Raw genomic sequence first — 23,744 nt, forward strand, 5'->3', positions numbered from 1 at the left:
CATAGGTACAACTCCAGGTACAAAGAATCCTTATGCCCTTTCTAGATGGATAAAAGCACTGGACATACTTACTTGTGCCCTGATCTTGAGGGCAGGCCCAAGCTTCAGTCCCATGGTGTTCAGAAGGTGCTCTTCTGTCAGTAGAGGCAAAGTTTCTCCATCTATTCCTTGTTCTCTGAATACCTGGGGACAAGTTAGGCCCATAGAGTAGAGTTGTACGTCTTACATGGAGAAATAACTCAGAAAAAGGAAAGTCCTTCTTTCGTGGGGTGTAGAGACTGGGACATTGCCCAGAACTGGGCCTCTTGGCCAAGCCCTAGGGACCTGCCACTCCCCTCACCCTGGCATACTCGCCACAGCCAGAAAGGCCCCCCACGAAGTTGCAGACATCATCTACAGTCCACTTGTTGATATCCTCAGGACCTGTGGTCTCCTCGTCAGTGAAGAGTCCCCCCATGGTGCCTGGAGATAAAAAGGATGTCACTAGGGCTTGGGCTTTTCCATTTCTTTGCCTCCTTCCCATTGGCTGGCCTTTCTCTTAGTTGGCTCAGTGACAGGATTTTTCTCCCCGTGGAACCCCCTATCAGTGGGTGGCTAGGGTTGCCCACCTGTGTGGAAGTAGGGGCTGACTGCCCCACAGGGGAATCCCAGGGGCAGAGGAGGGGGCAATGTGGACCCTGATAGAAGCCCCTTTCCTTCTGCTCTGGTCCCTCCTGCTGGGACTTGGCTGGGAGTAGAGGCCCCTCCCCGGGCAGCTGCTATCTCAGGGTCCTCTCCATCTGAGTCCTTGGATGGCTCCTCAGAGACATCTTGAGCCCAGAGGCCAGCCCTTGTTGTCTCCTTAGGCTCGCTGGGCTGAGCTGAGGCAGCACCAAGACTCCCCTTTTGGGACCGGCTTCGGGCAGACTCCTTGGCTGGAATAGGGGGTCCTGGGCCTGGGGGTCCCTGGGGTGGCAGGGCCAGTAGTGGTGCTGAGCCATGTTTCAAAACCAGCATGGAGCCACGTCGTTGGAGCTCGTCAGGACCCTCAGGGATATGCAAGGCCACCTCTGGCGCCAGTAGCTGTGGCCGGTGAACACTGCCCAGTTCTTTCTGCCTAAGCAACTCAGACATCTCCAGCCTGGACCAAAAGGACAGATGGTGGGAGTCAGCCTGGGCGTGCTTAAAACTACTCCCTCTGATCTTCCAGGTGCTTACCGAGCCAAGCTCTGCTTCCGTAGGAGCTCCTGTTGCCGAGCTAACATCTCAGCCTGGGCAGAGGGCAGGAAGCTGTAACCTGGGATAGAAAAACGACTGTTGACACTGGACTGCTCTGTTCTGCTTTTATCCAGCTGCCTAAAAACCTTATAGAGATACAAACAGCTTACATACCCGACTTTCTCACCTGGGGTCTGACACAGAGCTGTGGGCATTCCAAAAAAAGGAGGCCGGAGATGGGAACCCATTGTGATGTGGGGGGCATTCTGGGGCGGCAGCAAAGGGGGTGGCTGTGACAGCTCCCTGTGGACAGCAGAATAGTGAGCACATGCCTGGTTCCATCTGTGCACACCCCTCTTTCCTGTGGCCACCTCTGGGTGCACCCCTGCTGACCCCTCTAGCTGCTGACCCCTCCGGTGGTCATTGATTTGCTGGTTATGACTTCAGCTTGTATACACGTGCGCGCGCGCGCGTGCACACACACACACACACACACACACACACACACACACACACACACACACACACACACACCCACCCACCCCTGGGCTTCAGCTTGTATACACACACACCCGGTCTAAGCAGGCAGCTCCAATTAATCTCCCTGTCAGCACAGAGGAGATGACCCTGTGGGCCACACTGCATCAGTAATTAATGGGGTGGAGGGAACCTCTCATCCTGAGCAGTGAGGGGAGAAGCACAGGACAGGGCAATTAGCCACAATTCATGGATGTGGCAGATGCAGTCTGAGGCAGGTTGGGGAGAGATAGGGTGTGTTTTGGAAACCCGGGGCCCCTGGTTTGTACTGTGGACATCTCTGATGTCTCTATGGAATTATCGCAAGATGGAGGGAGTGTATATCCTTAACTCCAAACCCTCTGGCTGGTGGGAATTCTAGGTGATAAGTGGGTTATTCCTTGCTTTTCTCTAATAGCTTCCTGCAGTGGACCTCAACCATGGTGAATGCAGTATCCATATATATGTGATGGAGGACTCAAGGGAAAGAGAGGGTTGGCCTTCTCAAGTAACAAGCACAGGGACCTTGCAGAAATTCCGTCTTAGTACCTTTCAGAGAAGGATGTGGTAGCAGCTGGAACGGTTCCCTCCCGGTGTTGAACTAGGCCTTGCTTCCGCCGATGGCCTGCTGTAGATGAGGGCAGGTGTACTTCCAAACTACTGGGACCCCTCAGTGTTGCAGTTGCCACTTCCTGCCGTACCCTTAGCAGATCTGGGAAGGGAGGTGATAGCAGTGACCCAGATAAGCTCCCCTAGGGTTTCCCCTTTCTATTGGTGAGCAGGGCAGTGTCCCAGTGAAGGTAAGAACAGGATGGGAGGAGGATACTCTCACATTGTTCTGAGCCTGGTTTTGTGTCACGGGCTGGAGGATTAGCAAGGAAGGCAGTTTACACCTACAGGGTGCAGCCAGGCAAGTGAACTTGGAAAGGAATGTGAATGTAAGTCGGTAACCAAAATGAGCTGGGAAAAAAGGGCTCCAACATGTAAAGTATTGGTGCTAATGTGTTTTGAACCTTTACAAGGTCAGAGGCACAGGGCTGTTCCAAGTTGGTGAGTGGGGCAAGAGAATGGATTGGGAGGGGACCTCGAACAGAAGGCTGCCCTGGTACCTCCTTTCTAGACCGGAGGCAAGAACAGGAAGGACTTATCAACCCCACAAAGCAATTCATAGCATACATGGTTGTAATAGCAGATACCATTAACTAGCAGTAACACAGTCATAGTCTAGTTTGGTTGTGATGTTCCCCATCGCATCTATGAAGAGAGGAGGCTCCTAGCCTCTTTAGTCCCCCTAGCTAAGCTCCACTTCTCTGCTACTTTGCTGCTGCCTGTTTATAAATTAAGTAACTGAAAAGGGGAGGTGGGTCTAGCTAGGGCTTGAAGCCAAACCCCAGAGCCTAATAAGCCCAATCCACCCCAGTCATACTCCATGCAATGGTGATTGACAATCAGCTTGCTTGGACAGTCTCCTGCACAGGCCAGCAGAGCTAGGGAAGCAATTAAAAAGAAAGATTTTTAAATTATTAACATTTAGTGAATTATTCAGGCTCTTGGTGCCTGAGCTGCCCTGGGGGACAGTGCCTTCTGCAAGAATCAGAAATCCTATTCCCTTCCCTGAGCTCCTAGCCACTTGTGCCAGAAAAGACAAGATTTCCCCAGTGCTATAGCTGCAAAGGGTGTCTTAGCTCCTAGGTAGCAAGGATAATGCCTCAAGGCTTGGCTTCCCTCAAGCAACCAGGGGCACTAGTGGTCACATCCCGACTGTGACACAGGTTCCTATTTATGCCATGCCCTCCTCCCTGTATGACAACAACAACAACAACAAAAAACTGTAAAGTCTGATACAATATCAACATGACCACAGATTCATGGTATTGCACAGACTGCTCTGGGAGTGAGGAGAACCTAGCATAGGCCAGAGGCCACATCTTTTCAAGAAAGAACAGGTGAACAAATTCTTCTGTCCCACCCTCACCTGGGCTCTCCTCAGGGATGAACAGTAGAGGGCTGAGAATGATGAGACAGTTAGGCTGTATCACTATCTGGAAGCCCTTCTATGTATCCAATACTGGTCTTGGTGTTGACCTCCAAACATCCAGATCCTTTTCTTGGGGTAATCTTAGTAGTACACAGGATGGAAAGGTAACAGAGTTGGCACATTTGAAGTTGAGTGCTGGGGGTGGGGGTGGCACATACCGTGGCTAGGGATGCCCAAGTGGTAGAGACGTTGAGTTTCCTCAAAGGGACCAGCCTCACTCAGGGCTGACATAAGCTGATGGTAGTGGTCCTCAGGGGCCATTGTGGACTCCAGCTCTGGGAGCAGCAAAGTCTCTGTAGACAGAGCACGTGGTGAGGGCCAAGGGAAAAGTCAAGGCCTCCTCTTATGGTTTCCACCAAGGTCTGGGGAGCCCCTCAGGACACAGGAATTCTTTGCTCCCTCCAATTTCCTGTGACCTGCCTCCCTTTCCTGAGTCAGGCTTTCACCTTGGGGGGCCTTGCTTCGGGCCTTCTTCTCTGAAGAACAGTCACTGGTAATGTAGGGGCAGCTCAGCCTCTTGCCCAACAGGTCACCTGTAGAGGATAAAGTGAACCCCATCCAGTGCCTCATGGCTTTGGGAGAAGGCCATCTCTGCCTTAGCTCAGTTTGGAACCCCAACCACCATTATGTTCTCCCTGGAAATTAAAGCCCCTGATGATCTGGTGTCCCAGGCTAGAGAACACTATGACAGGTAGATGCGTATGAGTAATGGTAGATGAGTATGGTAAGGACACAAACCAATCCTGATGCTGGCCTTCCGCATGTAAATAGAAATAATGAGAATTCCACATCAGAGTTTCCCCAGTCTCCTGTAAGTTCATGTGCTTCCCCAGCCTCTCCGTGGGGGAACCGAGTGCCCTGCCTTTGCCTCCTAGGATAGGGTTGGCCCCTGTGCAGGTGTTGGGGAGGCAAGTCTAGATACTTCAAATCCCAACCTACGTCATTCTGAGTCTTCACAGTCCTGCCACCAGAAGCTCAAGTTCTTCTCCAAGTAACTTCCGCTACACGTATGACTCAGAAAGGAAGTCCTTGTCTCTCTCTTTGGCGGTATTTGCCCACCTGCATATCGAGGTTCTGGGCTCTTGATGGGACTCGTAAGCAACTCACCCCATAGTACACAGCCTATATGTGCTGTACTTTCATGAGGCCAGGCCCAGCCTCTGCTTACCATATCCTGAGAGGTCATACATACCCCCAGGCGCCAAACCTCAAGCATTAATTGACCCAATTCCAGACCGGCCTAAACACTGTTGCCCAACCTCCTCTTGAGCTCCCGCCCTGAGGCTAGGGTCTTTGCTGAACAGCCCATGCCATCAAGGCTTCAAGCTAAAGTTCCTGTCTCTGCCCTCCTTATCCTGAGTGTGGGGGAATAATTTTGTGGGTGATCCAAAATCTCTAATGCCCAGTAAGGGCTGCTTCTACATGTGTGCCTACCCTCCCCCAAAGCTGGTGGTACCAGCACCAAAACTGAATTCCATTTTTTAAAATTCCTTAATCTGTCATTTTTTATCTGATTGGGGAAGTGCGGGAGTAAAAACACTGATCAATCTCCACATTACAGCTGACAGAATGGTGCTAATAACTTATTGATCGCAACTAACTCACTGCTGTTAGTCTAGCAGGCTATCTCAGCCTCTGCCCCAGAGAAAGACAGCACCTACTGTCTGGACAAGGGTTCTGCCCATAAGATCTCAAGGCAGATGGATCCGGCAGACAGCTAATGGGTGGCTTTACTTGGGACCTCCAATATTGTATCAAAGACCAGTGAGCAGAAGGGGCAGCTGCTGATCTAGACAGGGAGGAGGTCCCTTAGGATTGTGTAGCCTGGTCTCATCACTTTACCTGTTGTTCTTGTCCCAACCCACAGCTCCCCTTAAGGATTAGGCAAGGGCTCTTTTCACAGCAGTCTGTCTGCAGTCTGTCTGTTCCCACATTAGAAGTGGCTACCCCCAAAGGAGAGGGGGAGGGGAGGGAGGGACAGGGGAGAGAGAGAGAGACAGAGACAGAGAGAGAATGTTCTAGAGTTTGGGTAACAGTCTGGTGGAGATGACCACGGAGTAGAGGCTCAAATAAGACTCAGTTCTGTAGCAGACTTAATGAAGCCACATTCACTCCCAGCACACCAGGGTGCTGCTAGCATCAGGGAGTCACTGTAATTGCCTGATGTGTAATAGGAAGATGCACAAAATCATAAAACCTGCTCCGAGCTCTGTAGTTCTCTCTGGTTCAGGGAGCAGAGGTACAGTGAAGGAATGAACACCTAAGGTCTGAAAGCCCCAAGGAAGTAGGGACAAGATCTTAAAAAATGCATATATGTGAAACTTGGGCACAATACACACTCCCATAGTTATGCATAGTATGAACTTCTGCATGCAGTGCAAAAGGAGGAGTAGCCAGACACATGACTAAACATCATGGAGAAATGTGTGGTACACAGCCACAAGCATCATCGTGGCTCTGGGAGGAAGTATGCACACACATGCACACACACACACACACACACACACACACACACACACACACTTTTGCACCCAAGGCGGTCTCTCCATAGGCAGGTACAGGGGAGGGCCTGTGAGCTCAGCACATCTCAATCACTACAGACTCCCTTGGCTCTACCCAATCAATGGAGCAATTAGATTTTCCCAGCTGCTTGCTCAGCTGCTTCTGTCTAACTGCGCCTCCCCCAGGTCCTCAGAGGTTCCAGGAGCCCTACCAGTCCACAAGGCCTTTCAAACACATGGGGCTTTGATAAGGATGTCCACTCTGATGCACCACACCCACCCACCCTTCTAAGCACTGCAGCCTCTACCAGAAACATCCCATCTAGGACAGAAAGGCCCCTCGAGGCCCCTGAAACTCACTGAAGCCTTATGGCCTGCTTTCCCCCAACTGTCATGATCTCGCCAAGTTGCTTTTCTCCTTCTGAACTCCCATGGCGTCCTGGGTAGGCCTGGGAGCCCTAATGTATACACTTTGCTCTCTTTGCTCAGGTTCAGGACCCCAGGGAGGCAGAATATACTTTTGCTACACGAGCCATTCTGCAGTGGGCAGTTCTGAGCTTAGGAGAGGCTTGCATATGTGTCCCTTTGAGGAAAGGGTAGTGGGTCTCAGCCACTCTAAACCCACTCCAGCGAAAACCATAATGGAGCAGCCTCCTGCAGCCCTGTCTGCCCCGCTGGCTGGGATTAACACAATTCCCGTCACATGTAGCCCCAGGGGAAAGCCAGCCTCACACCTCCCCCCTCCTCCGCTGGCCTCTGGCTGCCAGCCAAAGTGCTCCGGGCCCAGAGCTGCTGGTCAGAGACTTGGGGAGGACAGTAGGCTGTCCTTAGTCAGGATAGCTGTGGCCACATAGTCCCCCCTCACCCTTGATATCTCTTGGTTTCCTCACCTCCGGGTCCAAGGCCAATCTCCACGTTGCCTCTCTGGAAGTCACAGTGTCTTGGATGCTCAGGCATAACGAGGCAGCGGCTTCGATGTACACTGGATATAAGGGTGGGGAGGTCGTTGTCCTGGCTGCATCAGAGCAAGATAGGCCAGGCCATGAGCTGCCTCATGGGTTGGGAGTCTGGCACATAGGTAACATGTGGGTGCATGACTTATGGGCAGTATGCGCCGAGTATGCAAAGCCAGTGCAGCTCTGACAGCACATACATGTGCACGCCTACTACACAGACCAAACAAAAGCCAGCACCTGGCATTTAGACCCAATTGCAGTTCTAAGGCAGCCCCTCCAGCCATTCTTTGCAGAGAAAAGTATGCCCTGCCCGCCTTTGAGGGCAGCCTGCAGAGAAGGTAAGCTGTCACACACACTGCCAGTTCTGGCAGCAAGAACATGGCAAATATTTCCTAGTTCTTAGTTTTTTTTTTAAAACAAGGACACTGAAGTTCTGACCAGAGCTCTTTAGCTGACAAGACTCATGCTCATTAGCAGAGTGCTAGCAGGCCTACGTGACACACCATCCATGGGTGGGTTCAAGACTTCTAGTGAGGCCCTTTTGGCTTGGGATAACAGCATTTAACTCCTTTTTTTTTCCTGTGTTTCTTCTGCTTGCTGAGTCAGCTGAATCTTCCTCCACGGAGCCCCATAGAGGAGAGGATGTGTAAGTGGGGATACCTTACCCTGCAGTTCTGTAAGCACACCCACATCAGTAGCGAAGGGAGAAACAGGAAGCCAAAGCCAGGGCAGGAACAGTGGTGCCCAGCACTCAGCACAAACCCTCCGTGGCCCACCTGTGACAGAGCAGCCTTGGATTCTGGCAGAGTGTCTACGAAGTGACCTGGGAATCAACTCTAAACCTCATTAAATAGCTTCCAGCCCCTGCCCGGGGTGACTGGAGCTGGGCTAATCCAGGACTGGCACCTAAGCAGATAAGTTTCATCAGCAGACACCCCAGAGGGGCCCAGCCTAGAGGCCCAGATGTGGTGTTCTCCCCACCCCAGCACGACAGCCCCAGAGGGCAGGTGGGGGTGTAAGTACTTTATAGGATTAATTGGCATGAGACTCATCCCCCTGCATCCTCATCAGTGTTAGGGTGTCAGAGAGAAATGCTATCTCAGCATGAGGGAGTTGTGGCACAGGCTGCAGTAGCTTCAGAGTGGCTCTGATGAGGACCTCCTTCTGGTTAGGAGGGGAACCAGTTTCTCTAGGAGGGGGGCAGAAAGTCTATTCTCTGTGAGCACAGCCTGGCCCACAGAAAAAACGTGAGGTCTCCTAACTGGACCTATCTGGAAAAGCCTGGTGACATCACTCGCCAGGCACTAGATAACATGATTCCTTGTGAAACCTGGTCAGAACAGGACTTGGCACATCCATCTCTCATTCTGCCTTGGTAGCTTGTTCTATGAGCCCAACGGTGACCCAGTTCTGAAAAAAAATCTGTTCCTATAGCTTGGTCATTCAATGAAAAAAATGCTGATTTTATATAGATCTGAAAAAGTTCCACATATACATGTCTGGAGATTCATTAATTTTACCCTTAGCTTCATGGCATTGGGTTCTTTTTTTTTTTTTTTTTTGTTCTTTTTTTCAGAGCTGGGGATCGAACCCAGGGCCTTGTGCTTCCTAGGCAAGTGCTCTACCACTGAGCTAAATCCCCAACCCCAGCATTGGGTTCTTGAAGCTACAGTGCTCCCTCTGCATCCCACTGCACCCTACCACAAGTTCCATGGACCAAGCCCTGACTATGTCAGGAGGTTGAGGCATGGATGAAGAGATGGTCATGGAAGAGCCAAGATGCTACCAGGAGAGGATCATGAGGCCAGAAAGAGAAAAAGATTGGTTTAGCCTTCTGAGGTCTCCACCCTGTTCCTTCTGTGTTATCCTGAAATCCAGACTTGTTTCCTTCCCTGTCAGTTTAGGAACTCTGAGGTGCCAGAGGCTATATTGCCCAAGGCTTCACAGACAGAAGCAGGCAGGCAGTTTCACTGCAGGGTTTGTCAGAGGACTAAAGACAGGTGGATCAGTGGAAACAAGTGAACAGACAGGCGGATCAGACACTCAGACACAGATTCATGGACAGGAGAAAGAGTAGGCAGGCCAGCAAGGCAGAACAAAGAGCCAGATGGGGGTAGCACAAAGCAGCTGGGCTCGGCCACCTGCAGACCGTCCTTTCTAGACACTAGTTCCACCGGTAAGTGAGCTGGAGGTCGTCAGTATCCCTTGGCCTGCTGTTTTCTTCCCTTCATTTTGGTATAATCCTGGCTCTTGGAACTAAGGGCTTCTTGAGGGACACCAGACTGCAGCTGTTGACACTGTGACAAACCTGTGTGGGTGCATCCTCACTAAAGCCTGGTGGATACGGGGAAGGACACAGGAGAAGCACAGCCACCAGTTTCCCTACCACTTTTGCTAACAAATTTATCATGTAGCATTTAAAGTGAAAGGGTCATAAAATATCATCAGTGTTCATAAGGGTTCGTTAAAATGATCATTTGAGCTGGCAACTCTACAATGAGGTAGAAATAAGTTTAAAGATGTTTTTATGGTAATTCAACCCCAGGATGCAGGTGTTGTTAATCACACAAATAACGCATCTGACAAGAAGCCAAGACAGATACCTCAACTCTGGCTCTGAGCACAGGCAGCTAGTCCCTTCCTAATGGACTTCTTTGATGTGTTCCCCTGAGACGCTGAGATAAACCTAGACCCCACTATGCAAAAGCTACAGCTGAGCATAGTTCTCCCTCAAGAACTGGGAGACCGGCTGGATCCTCCCACACTCCAGCTTCCTTATCTGGTAATTTCGTTTTCATCTCTTTGCTACATCCTACATTTGCAGCCTCCACCATGCTTCCATATCATGAATGATATGACGTGAATATGATGTAAATCATATCATGTAGTCCCAAGAAAACACCTGACCTGAGGCAGGGGCCCCTCCAAAAATGATCTTTTCAAAACACACTTCCTTGGTGGAGAGCTTTCTGTGCCTTCTTTCTTGAGTATAAAACCCAACGTGCCCAGCATTCAAGGTCCAGATCTTTAGCCTCCACCTGGCCAGACCTGTGGCTCATATCTTCCTCCTCCCTCCCTCCCTCCCTCCCTCCCTCCCTCCCTCCCTTCCTCCCTCCCTCCCTTCTTCCCTCCTTCCCTCCCTCCCTTCCTCCCTCCTTTTCTTCCTTTTTTCCTTTGTTTCTTTTTTGTTTGTTTGTTTTGTTTTGTTTTGAGACAGGGTCTCTCTGTGTAGTCCTAGCTGCCCTTGAACTCACTCTGTACACCAGGCTGTCCTCAAACTCACGTGTTCCACCTGCCTCTGCCTCCTGAGTGTGCCACCACTGCCTCTTCCTTCGTTCTGACACAGCTTTGCACACACCCTTTGCTCCAGTGAATTCTCATATGACCTTCAGGATACAACCATACATCACCATTCTCTCCCTTGGCCCGTCTCTGGGAGGAATATCCGAGAATATTACAGTCTCGGTCTTCGAGCAGGAGGATACAAACGGACAGTCCCCTCAGGGACGGTATAGGTAGGATCCTAGTACCCACCTTCCAGGTCGTGCAAAAAGCCATAGAAAACCTGGTGGGCTCTCAGATCGCATTGACTCGTATTGACTGAATAAGAAAAGGGTCCATAGGCAGAGGAGGAAGAAAGGCAGGCAGTGTAGACCTAATAATCAAGTCCAAGGAGAAGCGAAGCAATAAACCCCCCATTGCCTGTGAGGTGTGAGTAGACATCTCACGAACTTGGACTCCTACCTGCAGGATGTTTCTCTGAAGGAAATATTCACATCCCAGTGGGTGTGGACTCTAAAAGGGGGAAAACAGAGAGTCAGCAGAGCTCCAGAAATATACCTGGACAGAAGGGCGTACACAAATCTGGTTCTAGCAGCTGGACCAGTGGTTAGAATAGTGCCCCATGCCAAGTTAAACGCACTGGCCAAGCTAGAGTCCGCTTCTGGCTTTACCAGAAGTGAATGAGGACAACAGTCCTGACCTCACTTCACTTTACCAAAGTAGCCTTGCTACAGGCTTCCTCACACCGTGCTTATTGTACTGAATTGAGTTGTTAGGACTGCTTCACACAGTGTGTGACCACAACAAGGAGATGCTTTACAGCAGCCACCTGAGGCAGACTTGGAGCATCCACACCCTCCAGGCCCTACTGCCACCAACCCTAACCCTAAAAGTGACCTCTGCACAGACACAAAGTGCCTGGATGTTGTGTCAAGAAAGGTTTCTGCCTGTACTTGCCCCTCACAATGTTTGCAGACCCCAGACTTTGATGCCCACCCACTGCAGTAGCCTCCTGCCCTGGCCATGGAACAAGTACCTTCTCTTCATGATGTGGAAATGGGGATCATCCTCCTGCTTCAGGCTCAGCTGCTGCCCACAGGCTGGGCCACTTCCATCACTGTCACCATCACTGGCTGAGAAACTGGGTGTTCTTTCTTTCTTTAGGGCATGTGTAGGGGGCAAAGTGACTGTTCTCTTATCAGCCAGTCGTCCACGGTTCTGAGAAGGTGGGAAGAGGAGGTTAGGTTAGGCCAGGCCCTCAGCCTCCAAGACCTAGGCCAAGGTGCAGAAGTCCCATTGCTGTAGATCAGCTCACGAGGATGGCAGTGCGGGATCCACATGTTCCCGTCCAATTCTCTGTAGCTTCAACCCGAGTAATGGCTCATCATACATGGTAAACCCCACTGTTCATATTCTAGAGGATGCCTCTCAACCCAGTTCCTTCATGGGTTCTGGGATCTGCTGGGATCTGCATACAAAGTGGGACAGGGTTCTGATTTCATTCTCCCTCTCTCTATTGTCAACATTGACAAACCAAACCATCAATGAGCAGTCATTTTTCTCCCCCACCTCCAGACCCTGTTTCTGAGATACTGGGCTCTGCCTTCCAGCTACGGCTGACACTCCTTTTTCCATTTTGTTAGTGCTATCCAGAGCCCACCTTAGGGACAATCTGAAGCCTATACCTGGGACTTACAGGAACTGGTGTCTTCCTGAACTGCTGCTCCCTTGCAAACTGCATGTCTCACATTTATGGGACACCTGAAGAGGAGGCCAGACCCTTTGTCCCATGTATCACGATTGGCACAGATTTTCATAAGACTTTTTTTTTAAATTCCTTTGCATGGTCTAAGCGTGCAGAGCTGTGGTGGGCCTCTGCGTGTACTCAGGTCAGTTACGTGTACCAGTGAACACATGTTGAGCACTGTACAGAGCAGTGTAATCGAATGCTCCAGCTTCAGGCCCAGGGCTTTCTCTATTCTTCCTGTATCTTAAAATCTTTATGCTCTCAGGAGAAAGAAGGAAATCACTGGTTATTTTTAGTATGTGGGAAGGCTCTTTCTTATTTAGTAACAGACCACTGGCTCTGAGTGGTACAAGCCTTAAGAATATTCTGCCGGGCGGTAGTGGTACAGGCTTTTAATCCCAGCACTTGGGAGGCAGAGGCAGGAAGATTTCTGAGTTCAAGACCAGCCTGGTCTACAGGGTGAGTTCCATGACAGCCAGGGATACACAGAAAAACCCTGTCTTGGAAAAAAAAAAAGAACAAAACAAAACCAAACCCCACCACCACCACCAATAACAACAATAAAGTATCCAATTCCATCTCCTTTTCCAGTCTCCTCGATCTCCTCCACATCCCCTGCTATTGCCAGAAGGAGAGGTCCTCACCACACTGGAGCTCCTTTTGAGGAAGGAGAAAGAAGAATCCTGTCCCTAAGTCATCCAGTGCTCATTTGAGATGCTAACCTTAGCCATGGCCTCCAATACAGAGGTGTCTCCTCAGACACCAAATGGTTATCACTTCCAGATAAATGGTTTGTCTGGATGAACAGTGTTCCACTTTGGGCTCTGGGAGCCACAGTCTTTGCCTCATCTTCACTCAGGAATCTTCTAGGGCCTGCACTGGGGCATTTTCCAGAGTAGGTGATATGGACCCTGTAGTACAAAGTTAGTGTATGAGTCCTTATGCATGGGGCTGGCCTCAGGACAGGAGTGTATCTTTATGGCCTCAAGGTTTTTGTCCTGCACTGTTCTAGGGACAGCAATGTGAAAGTAAGGCTGCAGTGGGGAAGCCGTTCCATAATGGTTGGGCTTCGTCCTACAGACACTATGAGCCATTCCCTCAGGCTTGTGTTCCAGGCATCTGTTATCCCACAGGCTTGGGGAATCATTTTTTATAAACTCTTGTTTGTCTCTCAATAAGAAAAATAAACAAATTTCTCTCTGCTTTCCATAAAATGGAAAGAAAGGGATTCAAGGGCCATGAGAAAAGGAGCCAGAGCCAGCTGGCTATTGCCGACCTCAGCCCCATGGTGCATACAGCTGGGCACAGGAGCCTACCTACCCACCCCCTCCATACTCTAAGAGTATGAGGGGTTGATCTTGAGTAGCCAGCCCCATGACAAATGGAATCAAGGATCCAGATGACCATCCTGATATTACCCAAGAACAGAGCTTCCCTTATATACTGGAAATGTTAGCCAACCCCACTACTTAACAGAGCTGAAATCTTGGCTCCTAACTAAGATCCGGCCCTTTTCATACAGTGCCATTGTTCAGGGACCCTGATTTGTGTGCACACTGTGTTCACCTACTGGGAATCTGTGATGCTGATACATGCGTGTGGTCCTGACTGTGTGGTAAGGGAATGAATGAGCTGCAGTGTGAGAAAGGCCAGAAGGTTTTTCTGTGAAGGGTTAGAAAGGTAGCCTTAGGTGGGAGCTATCTCCCATGCATGGTAGGGATTGGGGGCCCTAGATATGCAGTAGGCCCATTCTTCTCAGAGCTGCAGATTCCCGCTTGAAGTGAGGGAGGAACCTGGCTACTTATTCCCAGTCTTAGGTGGTTGCTCAACCGGCATTGGTTTGTAAGCAGCATGGCTCCTCCCACCCAAACAGAAAACAGACCTATAAGCCCAGTGAGAACCCCTCTCTTGCACCAGCTATCTGCAGGATGAAGCAGTGAAGAGATTTGGTCCCTGCAGCCGATGATGTCTGTGTTCAACCTGCATGTTGTGTGAACCTAGCATGTGTGATAGCCCGAGGCTGTTGGCTTATATTAGATCTGGTGAGGTAGGCATGTGGATCCTCTTCATCTGCTCCCTTAGGGCCCAGGAGGAATCCATGAGGACACACACACACACACACACACACACACACACACAGTATCCCAAAGGAAACAAACTTAAGGTGATCAATTGTGTCCTATCAGGACATCTCTGTCTCACTCTGACCCTGCAGGGGCTTTGCTGGGTAAAGCTAGGTACAGCCCTAGTTCAGCACAAAGACCCCTACTGCCCTTCCCCAGGTTCTTTAACTTAGCTCCTCTTCTTCAAATGAATCCCTCACACCCTTCTTGCATGAGGGCTTGCATACTTGCTCCGAGATCTCTCTTGTTCTTCATAACCATACGTTGTCTACCTTTGGTAGGAATCTCTAACCAGCCCCCAACTTCAGCTCACTAGATACCTACACAGCAAAGATTCTGCCCTGGCCAGGCTATTCTCTCAGACATTGAGGTCCACTCTGGGCAGGATCCCAACTCAGCACCCCAGAGACACAGGTTGCTCACACTCAAGCCTGCGACTACTCCAAATCACAGTTAAAGCAAATCAGTATGAGCCTCAGAATGAACACAACCCAGTCAGCATCACTCCCAGATGTGCCAGATTTGGTAAACTCCAGAAGCCTAATGAGTGACATGATTCAGGGACAAGACTAAGGACCATTCCTATGATCTAAGTAGGAACAGCTCCAAGGGCAGAGGTAGAGAACTGGGGAGAGGTGACACAGTGTTAAGAATACTTGCTGCTCTTACAGAAGACCGGCGATTTAGTTTCTAAGCATCTACATGGCTCTTTAGTACTGTATGCAATTCTAGTCCAAGGCATCTGAGATCCTCTTCTGTAAACATAAAATAAAAATACATCTTTACACACACACACACACACACACACACACACACACACACACACACACACCCTGTATCCAGTCTGGAAGGGGCTTCTGCACTTGAGATCCCTTCCCTTTCCAAGGTACAGAGTCTGGGAGAGTGCAAAGTAACCAGCCGCCCTATTTCCTTTTCTCAGGTTCCTCTAGCTTGTCTGTACGGCCAAAGTTAGAATTCTCTGTCCCAAACAACACAGTCACCAATTTTCAAGCAGAAACCCAGCCCTTCTGCCCAACAAGCTCAACTTATTCCATATCTCACCACGGGCGAAGATATTCTACAGCCTGGACAGTCGCAGATCGGGGGGTGCACTCGCAGGATCCCCTTGGACATAAGCGTCTTCAGGCTTTTCCCTGCCAGGAGACAGCGCAGACACGTGAGGGAGAGGCCAGGCGCAGGTAGCATTGGCATCCTGTTTAGGGGCATAGTCAGTGGCAAGGCCAGACCTCCCTCCTACCCCCAAGGCGCATGAAAGTCACAACTATCTCTCACATCCACCATTGTTCAACTCCTCACACGCAATTCTGTTCCACCCTTGCGGTGGCGGCTCAGGAAATGCAGGGGCTCTGAACTCAAATTCTGAGCGTGTGTCCCCGCCTGACCAAAGGGGCACCCACACACACAAACAACCCCGTAGCTATGTCCCAAGGGAACCCAGCTTAGTAGGGGCTAGGTGGGTTGAGCCCCGGATGAGGTAAGAGCTGTGGAGGGAATCTGCCCTGCTTCTTCATTTCCTCAGGAGGCCTCATGGGAGAGGGAGGCGTGACCCCCTAAACCGAACGCACTCTGGTCCCTAACTTTTTAACTCCTGCCCCAGCACTTACTGCATCAAGCTCAGGAGCCTCCACATCGCACCGTTGGACCCACACAGTCCAACAGGCTGTGGCTGGCAGTACCACCAAGTAGTTAGGTTCCGCGGCCCCCACCTGCCCACACAGCCTCCAGCAGCGCGTACTCCACGGGGGCACCCTTGTCGCAAGTGCGCCCCACCACTCCTGCCCGGAACCGCTGGCTCCGCGCCAGGAGAGAACAGGCTTCCCTCCCACAGCCTCTCCCGGATTCCCGTAAACTTCCCTGCCTTCAGGCCTCTCGGACCTTCCGAGCTAGGGGTCTGCGGGTTCGTGGATCACCCGGAAGCCCAGCGCGCTGTCGCCCGGGCTGAAGGGACCTCAGAGGTTGAGACCTCTGTTGTGTCCACTAAGTCGCCCGTGCGTGGGTGGGTGGACAGGTGGGGGTCCCCCCCCCCCGCGCCATCCCTGCACCTGCAGCGCCTCCTCTGGGCTGACGCTAGGTGTCCCAGGTGTCAGAAGGAGGAACCTGGGGAACCTGGGGATCGCGGCCGCACCTTTGTGGCGGATGCTGCGCTTCCAGTCCTTGGCCGTCTCGCGGCCACTGACGAACTGGAACTCGTTGGGCGTGAGCCACTCGCCCCTGTGGCGGATGGACGGGCCCTTGCTGCCCTGGCAGAGTTTGCGCACGTAGAGCAGCGCTCGGTTGTCACCGCACTCCACCTCGATACACGGCTCACCATTGTCTATCAGCGGCTGGAAATCCGGCGCGGCAGCTGCGCTGGCCGAGAAGTACTGGAAGGCCGGCGGGTCTCGGTGCAGGTAGAGATGAGGCGTGGCCTCCTGCAGGCTTAGGTAAGCGCGCGGCGGGCAGAGCGAAGGGGCCAACAGCGCCTCGTAGCCCGAGGCTGAGGCGGGCAGCGAAGCGGCGGAGGGCAGGGCTGCCGCAGCGGGCTGTGGCGCCAAGTAGGCGGGCAGCGGCGGCAGCGGCAGTGAGGCTAGGGTCGGGTGGAAGGTAGCCAGGGCCAGGGCCAGGTCCTCGCGGCCCGGGAGCTCTTTTTTCACTGCTGGCATGGCACTCGGGTGGAGGTTTTCTGTTGGTTGCTCAATTTATTTTGGTTGGAGTTGGGTCTTGGTCGGGAAAGCCTGATGGATGGAGCTTGGCTATGCATTCGCTCGGCCGGCTACTGAGCCTCAGTGCTCGCAACTGATGCGGCCGCCTTGCTGGACGGTTTCTGGGTGTTCGACTTGGCTTCGCCCGCCTGAGGCACGGTGCTCCTGGAACTGCCTCAGAACTCGGGCCGCCGCTCTCGGGTCCAAGGTTTCTGCCGAGCGTCCGAAGTCCGACTGCCCGCGCTCCGGGCCAGCCCTTGCCTCGGACCCGGGCTGAGCCGGGCAGTGAGAAGTTGCAGATTCGCGTGTCCCGCTCGCAGTCCGGCCGGGCGCTCTAAGCCTCAGCCCCGCCTTTCCCCGCCCCACAGCTGCCCGGGCGGCGCACACCCGCGTCGGCTGTGGGACTTGGAAGACCCGCCGCCGCCGCCGCCGCCGCCGCCGCCGCCGCCGCCGCCACTGCCGCCGCCACAACTTGGCCCATTTTAACCGCCCTGGCGCGGCGGCCGGGCGCGGGCTCCGGCGGGGGGTGCGTGAAGGCCGACTGGACCCTGATGGCATGGAGATCGCGGGACAGGGCTGCAGCCCCTAGCCACCCAGCGGGTGGAGGAAAGGAGACCCTAGGGTGTGGGTGCTGAGTGCAAGACCCCAGCTGTGAGCCTAAGGGAAAGTGGGGTAGCTTGAAGGTCGCTGAAATGGAGCTGGGATGGCCCCATTCCCCCTTGAGCGTGAGCCTGCTTCCCTTCCCCTCACACTGTCTCTATGCATCTGTAGGGTCTGGGTTGTGGACGGTGGAGGGTATGAGTTTGTTTATAAGAACTGCAGTTCTCTGTCAGTTTTCTTTCACTACCCATTTCTCACGGAGTTGGTTCGTGTGATCACATATTGTAGATTGTTTTTCTCATTTTGCATTTAGTTGACACATATCTGTCCAGGCTTTGTTGCTTACCCCCAGGACAAGCATAGTCAGAACCATGGAATCGGAGGAGGAGGCCTTGATAAAATCATGGTGGTAGTAGGTGGTGGTGGCAATTGGCTCCACAAGTGTGCACACCAACACATTTTTATCCCCAAGAGCCCTAAATCTGGGAAAGAGGGACCTGTCCCACATCTATGTTCATCTTGGTATCTTGAAAGAAGCAGGTTAGCTGCGTGACTGGTTCCTGACCTCTTTTCCCATTTTTGTATGGAATCAAGATAAGCATGAAGAGAAACTGAGAGATTTTGTCATTAGCTTATAAGAGGGGCGTATTTGTGCATGTGTCATGTTGGGTGCACTGGAAAGTGGCCCCTCGTTTCCCCCTGCCTCCTGAACCGTACCCTCCTGAAACGTACCCAGCATCCTCTGACTTTGTTCTAGGGGGCTGAGTAGGGAAGCTTATCTGTACAAACAGCTCTTTTAAGGTAGGGCCTGGAAGAGTGGAAACAGTGCCTCCTGCCACTTCCCCTAGTGACCCATCACCCACTGGCATGAAGCTGGTTACTGTGGTAATTTCACTTTCCCCACCAACCATGGGCCTGCTTCATCCATCACCCATTCCCAAGTTGACTTGAAGAGTGAGATCTGCACATGCTCTGTTCATATGAGGAATGTTCTAGGAGTCTAGATAGCCTTTGTACTCTTCCTAATAAAGTTATTTTCATATCTGACCTGTTGATGTCTTGGTGGCCACTCCTTTCTTCACCAAACTTGGCTCCATTATCCTGCCTGGGTCTTGGATGTTAGCCTGTCCCTGACATCAAGTGTGGCAGACAATAAGCCTTCCTCCTCTCTCTCTACTCTCTCTGCGGCCTGTGTCTTGCCTAAGGTATGATGCTTCAATGTCTAACGAGTATAGGTGCTGCCTGTGATCCTTGCTTTTGAGAGTCCATCACATTAGTGAGTAGTTGTGGCACACACGGAGTCACTGTCAGGGCTCCTGGCAAAGACCAAGTGTGTTCACGGTCTGGACATAACCCTCAATCCTGCTGCCAAACACATTCCCTCAGCCTAGAGCTTCTCATAGTAATCTGTACCTGTGTGCAGAAGTTTTGGCTTTGAGACCTTCTGTGTATTTGGAAAGCATAGACTTAGATCTGAGAAAGCTACCGTTAGGTGTGTGTGTGTGTGTGTGTGTGTGTGTGTGTGTGTGTCTGTCTGTCTGTCTGTCTGTCTGTCTGTCTTGTCACCTGGAGCACCTGAAAAGAAAGACCCTGGCTTAGGTCCAAGGCTGGAAGACTCTTTCTTCCCTTTGTCCACTGTGCCATTCCAGGACTTGACAAGGACATCCTTTAAACCTACTCCTGGGACAGAGATCACTGTCCGTGCACCAGGCTTCTTTTTGAGGACATTGTACTTTCTATACCTGCATCCTAGTCTGGAATACCCGACACACCTTCCTCTGTCCTCCTCAGAACGGAACAGAGGCTAGAAGGAAATAGTTTGGTATTAGAATCATCCGGGCGGCCTACACCCACACTACAGCCCCTCCTCCACCCAGGAGGTCACACCCACTGCCTTTGGCATGGCCTGGTCGCTGCTCCCGGGCCCCCTGTTTGGGGCCCTCTGCTTCAGGCTGAGGCTGGAGTGCCACTGTGGGAGGGGGAGGAGAGTCATAAATAACCCTGGTGGCTGTGACCTGAGATATATAGGAGGGGCTTGTTCTGGTCATAGACCCCTCTGTCCCAAGAAGGTTTGTCTGTCATTTAAGATCACCTCTCTCAGAGCCCTTTACTCATCTTCCCTTCATTGTCTGTTTACCAATCCCAGATGTGGTTCAGTCTCTTGAAAGAGGGAAGTAGAGGTAAGAAATGTCTGAGGCTACGGATGTGATCCGAGAAGGTACTGTGAATAAAATCACCCCACTGTCTGCTTATGGTAATGGGGATGCGTACCATGCAGGTCTGGACCCTCCCAGAGTATACAGACAGACAAGGTCAGAGCTATAGGTTCATAGCTCAGTGGACACAGAGCTATGAGGAAGCACACCTGTTCACACACACATTTAACCAGCAGCAAAGATATGCATGTTCAAAGCACACAGTAAACATAGGTGGTCTCAACCTGCATTTACATTGCTGCTTCTAAAGCACCTGATGGTGCACAATGCATAGGCATCCCCTCAAATGTCCACACAAAGCAGTCAGTTTCATCACAAACAGCATAGACAAATCACATACATGTATACCAAAAAGTGTACACAAAATAACACCAGACCTGCAGTCACTAGTACCAGATAAACTTTGTTCCACATGTTTTTCTGCCAAGACAGCATGATTGATTATGTGTCTAATCGATCGTGCTGTTGGACTTCCTAGGAAGGGTTAACCTTCAAGGTTGGAGGTTAGTGGTAAATTAGCCAATGCTTCCTTAGACATTTTTGCAAAGGATCAGACCCTCCAGGAATGTGTCTGCTTCTGGTCCTGGTCAGTTACAGAGGAGCTGCCCTCCTGGGTTATGCCTCTCATGGGGCTTGCTGTGAGCTGGCTGTAAGTCATGTTATGTCTCTCAGGAGAAAGGAGATGCTTCTGAGACTGGGCTGTCCACTGACCTTAAGCTTTCTTCACCCAGAGAAATGGAGATGAGACTAAGTTCAGACTGGCACCACTCATGTGGGTGTGGTAAGCATTGCTTTGCCAGATGCACACCAACAGGTGCCTACAGGGCATGAAGACCCAAACTGTTGCTATCTATGTGTTGACATTTGCTGCCGTGTTCATGTATGCTGACACATGCAGTGACCTCAACACAATTCCTAGATCTTGAACTAGGATCCTTGGCAGGGATCTTCTGTCCTTACTTGCTCTGCGTGTTCAGTCCCACCCTTGAGCAGGGCACAGATACCTGGTTCTGTCTACCACAGAGATGGGGTAGCCTCCCCCTTATGGCAGCTTTGCCAGTATTGCGGTAGCCCCATTGTCTACCCAATCTCTTCTTCAGACCCGTGTCCTGGTGGGATATTACATACCTCCATGTCTCCAGAATATGATTAAGAGTTTGGTTATATGTACCCTCTTCGTCAAAGAGACGTACCTGGGAGTAAATTTTAGCATAAGTCAGGGTTGACACCCTTGCTAATGTAGACACTACCTAGGTTTGTAGTCCAGGGGTGTGGGGTGTGCATCCTGCTCTTTTCTGTGTGCCCTGATATGGCTGGGAGAAAACCAGATTGGCTTACGATCCTGTACCCCAAGTTCTAGGTGCTTGACTAAGGTCTCTTGAGGCCAACTAAGTTTTATCTACCATTGGCTTCCCTGTGCATAGTAAGTTTGTGTGGCAGTTTTGCTTTCTGGGGTTCTGGAAAGCAGAACTCGGGACAAGGGGACGCCGATGGAACCTCAACATAGATAAAACCAGCTAGAGTTGCCTGGTAACAGCATTGGCTGAGTAATGTCCACTGAGCAGGAAGAAGCTGATGGCCACCTACAGGAAGGCAGTGTCAACTTAAGAGAGCCTGATCAAGGTGCAGCATCCCAAGGGCAGCTTCCAGAATAACAAAGCTCTCCCTGCGTGCTCTTGCCCCAGTGTGGCATATGTCTTGGGGCAAGATTTAGTCACATGATATAGAACAGCATTTGACAGACAGTAATGGAGTCAGGACGTGTAACAGGGCATGACATAGAGCACACTACCGTATAACATAATACTTGGCATGGTTGTGGTACCATCTGGGGGCTACTGGTGGGCTCTCATTGCCAATGGGCCCCATTCTCTGGTGAGTGCTTTTGAATGCACTGATGTCTTGGTATCCTGTGAGGGACTCCTGGGTATCAGGACCAAGTCACCTGGGTTTATCTCTTTTTCTGTGTTGTGCCAAGGGGTCACAATAGGCTATCCCTTGATACTTCTGGATACGAATGGAAAGAAAGTCTGTGCTGTATAACTCTGGAGTCATGTACTGCAGCCTTTGTTGTAGCTCCAGAAATGAGTACATGGAGGCCTTGCGTAAAATGTACTCAGAAGTCTGTGGTCCGGTTTCCACCAGTTTGCAATGGGAGGAAAGGCATACATGCTCACAGTGCATGCTCAGATGTCTGCATGGATTTTAAATAAAGACTATTGCCCATAGGGCCTAGCATGGCTGCTTTCTTTGGAACCAAGGTTTCTTTGGTGCCGAGGTGAAGTCTATGGCTAGTGGTTGTCTGGCAGTCCAGTCTGGCGTTACCTATGTCCCTTTTATCCTGAGCACCATTTATCCCCCTGCAATGCAGGAAGTCCCCAGAGTAGAGATTCCACTCCCCATCCAAGCCCCTGTTGCAGCTGTGAGGTTAAGACTAATAAAACACACGCCTTGAAGGAGACAGCTTTATCTTGTTGATCGGAAGTCTGCCAGCCCAATTTATGATGGAATATAAGATCTCCAAATCTAAATTTATACACCATAGTATACCACGAGGTCAATGAGATTGAAAGTGGACTTATGAGAGGATCACTGCAAGCCCCGTCTGTAACACGGCACAGGAATTCTCATATCCTGACCCCTGCTCAAATGGAAGACAGTGTGGAGGGCAGGTGAGATTCTGTTGCAGAGGAATATACAGAAAAGGATAAACAGGAAGAGAGCTGTGACTGTCACAGGACTACAGCCAGAGCCGCCCTAGCCCATCCCTGTTTAGGGTGATAACCGTTCATGTTGAAGATGGGGGTGGCAGTGGTGCTGGCCCTCACCTTGAGATTGGAAGCCCATCCTTCTGCCTCACGTTTACACCCTACAGCTACCTCTGGCTTAGAGATCAGGCTTGAACTTGGTTCAAATTCTCAGGGTTGATCTTCAAATGGGCTTTTTGTGGGTCCAGGTTAGCTCTTTTAGCCTTTTAATGCCTTCCACCACTGTGGGAGTGTGGTAGAGAGATGGATGTCATAGCCTGGGTGCTTAGCCACCGGTGGCTACCCTGACTTCAGGATTTATACAAATAAATGAAATAAAGAGTGCTGGCAGCCCTGATCTGATTACGGTCATTCATTTTCTGGTCGTTAATAATTTGTGCAGCAAAGGATTGAGGCTGCTCCAGTGAGGGGGAGGTTGTGGCTCAGCCATTCCTTGGCGCCAGCAGTGGGAGCTGGAAACATAAATTATTAGTTTCTTATCGCTCGGGCTGCCATAGCTCATGCTGCCAGGGTCTGACGGGGGTTGGGAGAGGTCCTATTCAGAGTGTGCTCTGAGCGGCTGCTTGTCTTGGAATCTCTGGGTGAGACCCTTTGTCACCACAGCCGACATCCTCAAGCCTCAGGCTGTAACCCCATAGTTGGAGGCTGTGGCTACTATGGGGGATAGGGCTTTGTTTCTGGTTCCCTGGGCCTCTAACCCTTGCTAAGTGAAAACAAACCCTTCATTTGTAAAGCCTAAAGCCCAGGCTCACACCTGCTCAGTAAAAGACAGGGCTTTTTTGTCTCTTGTGCTCATTACAGAAGCTCACAGACTGGCCCCTGTCCAAGTTGTCCAGCTACTTGGCTTCACACTCAGTGGTGCTCACAGCATCTATACTTGAATTTCTATACCTGCAGGGAATGTCTGTCTGTCTTCCCGGACCAGCTCCTGTTGGAGGTATTGAGCAAAGAGTGCCCACCCTGGAACTGATGCTATTTAGAGGCCTTGGTCCCCTATGAAGAGCAGGTTCAAGTAGGGCAGCAGGAGCTTTCTGTGGTTCTGGTCCCTTTCAAGAGTTCTCTTCCTACACTTTTTGTTTTATTCTGACAAATAAAGCT

General features: G+C 51.2%; 1 protein-coding gene across 7 annotated transcripts in view; it reads right to left on the reverse strand.

Moving 5' to 3' along the window:
- Samd11 (sterile alpha motif domain containing 11) overlaps nt 1-17,520 on the reverse strand; it is an 18,186-nt gene extending 666 nt beyond the window's left edge. Inside the window, exons 1-13 of one of the 7 annotated variants that reach the window (XR_015687449.1) lie at nt 16,507-17,520; nt 15,423-15,514; nt 11,527-11,708; nt 10,953-11,003; nt 7,143-7,234; nt 4,198-4,284; nt 3,910-4,044; nt 2,263-2,425; nt 1,385-1,500; nt 1,198-1,276; nt 609-1,120; nt 351-462; nt 73-183 (exon numbers count right to left, since the gene is read on the reverse strand). Coding sequence is in view for 3 of the 7 variants with exons in the window: in NM_001415981.1 (NP_001402910.1) it covers nt 73-183; nt 341-462; nt 609-1,120; nt 1,198-1,276; nt 1,385-1,500; nt 2,263-2,425; nt 3,910-4,044; nt 4,198-4,284; nt 7,143-7,267; nt 10,953-11,003; nt 11,527-11,708; nt 15,423-15,514; nt 16,507-17,023 (2,292 nt within the window). In the remaining 4 variants the exon portion in view is untranslated. Of the gene's footprint in view, nt 1-72; nt 184-340; nt 463-608; nt 1,121-1,146; nt 1,277-1,371; nt 1,501-2,262; nt 2,426-3,909; nt 4,045-4,197; nt 4,285-7,142; nt 7,268-10,952; nt 11,004-11,526; nt 11,709-15,422; nt 15,515-16,506 lie in introns of those variants that run through there. The other 6 variants (XR_015687448.1, XR_015687451.1, XR_015687450.1 and 3 more) reach the window with 6 other exon arrangements.
- Nucleotides 17,521-23,744: the final 6,224 nt, after the last annotated feature.

The sequence above is a fragment of the Rattus norvegicus genome, chromosome 5 (assembly GCF_021556685.1).
Source record: "Rattus norvegicus strain SHRSP/BbbUtx chromosome 5, alternate assembly SHRSP_T2T, whole genome shotgun sequence".
Classification (NCBI taxonomy): domain Eukaryota; kingdom Metazoa; phylum Chordata; class Mammalia; order Rodentia; family Muridae; genus Rattus; species Rattus norvegicus.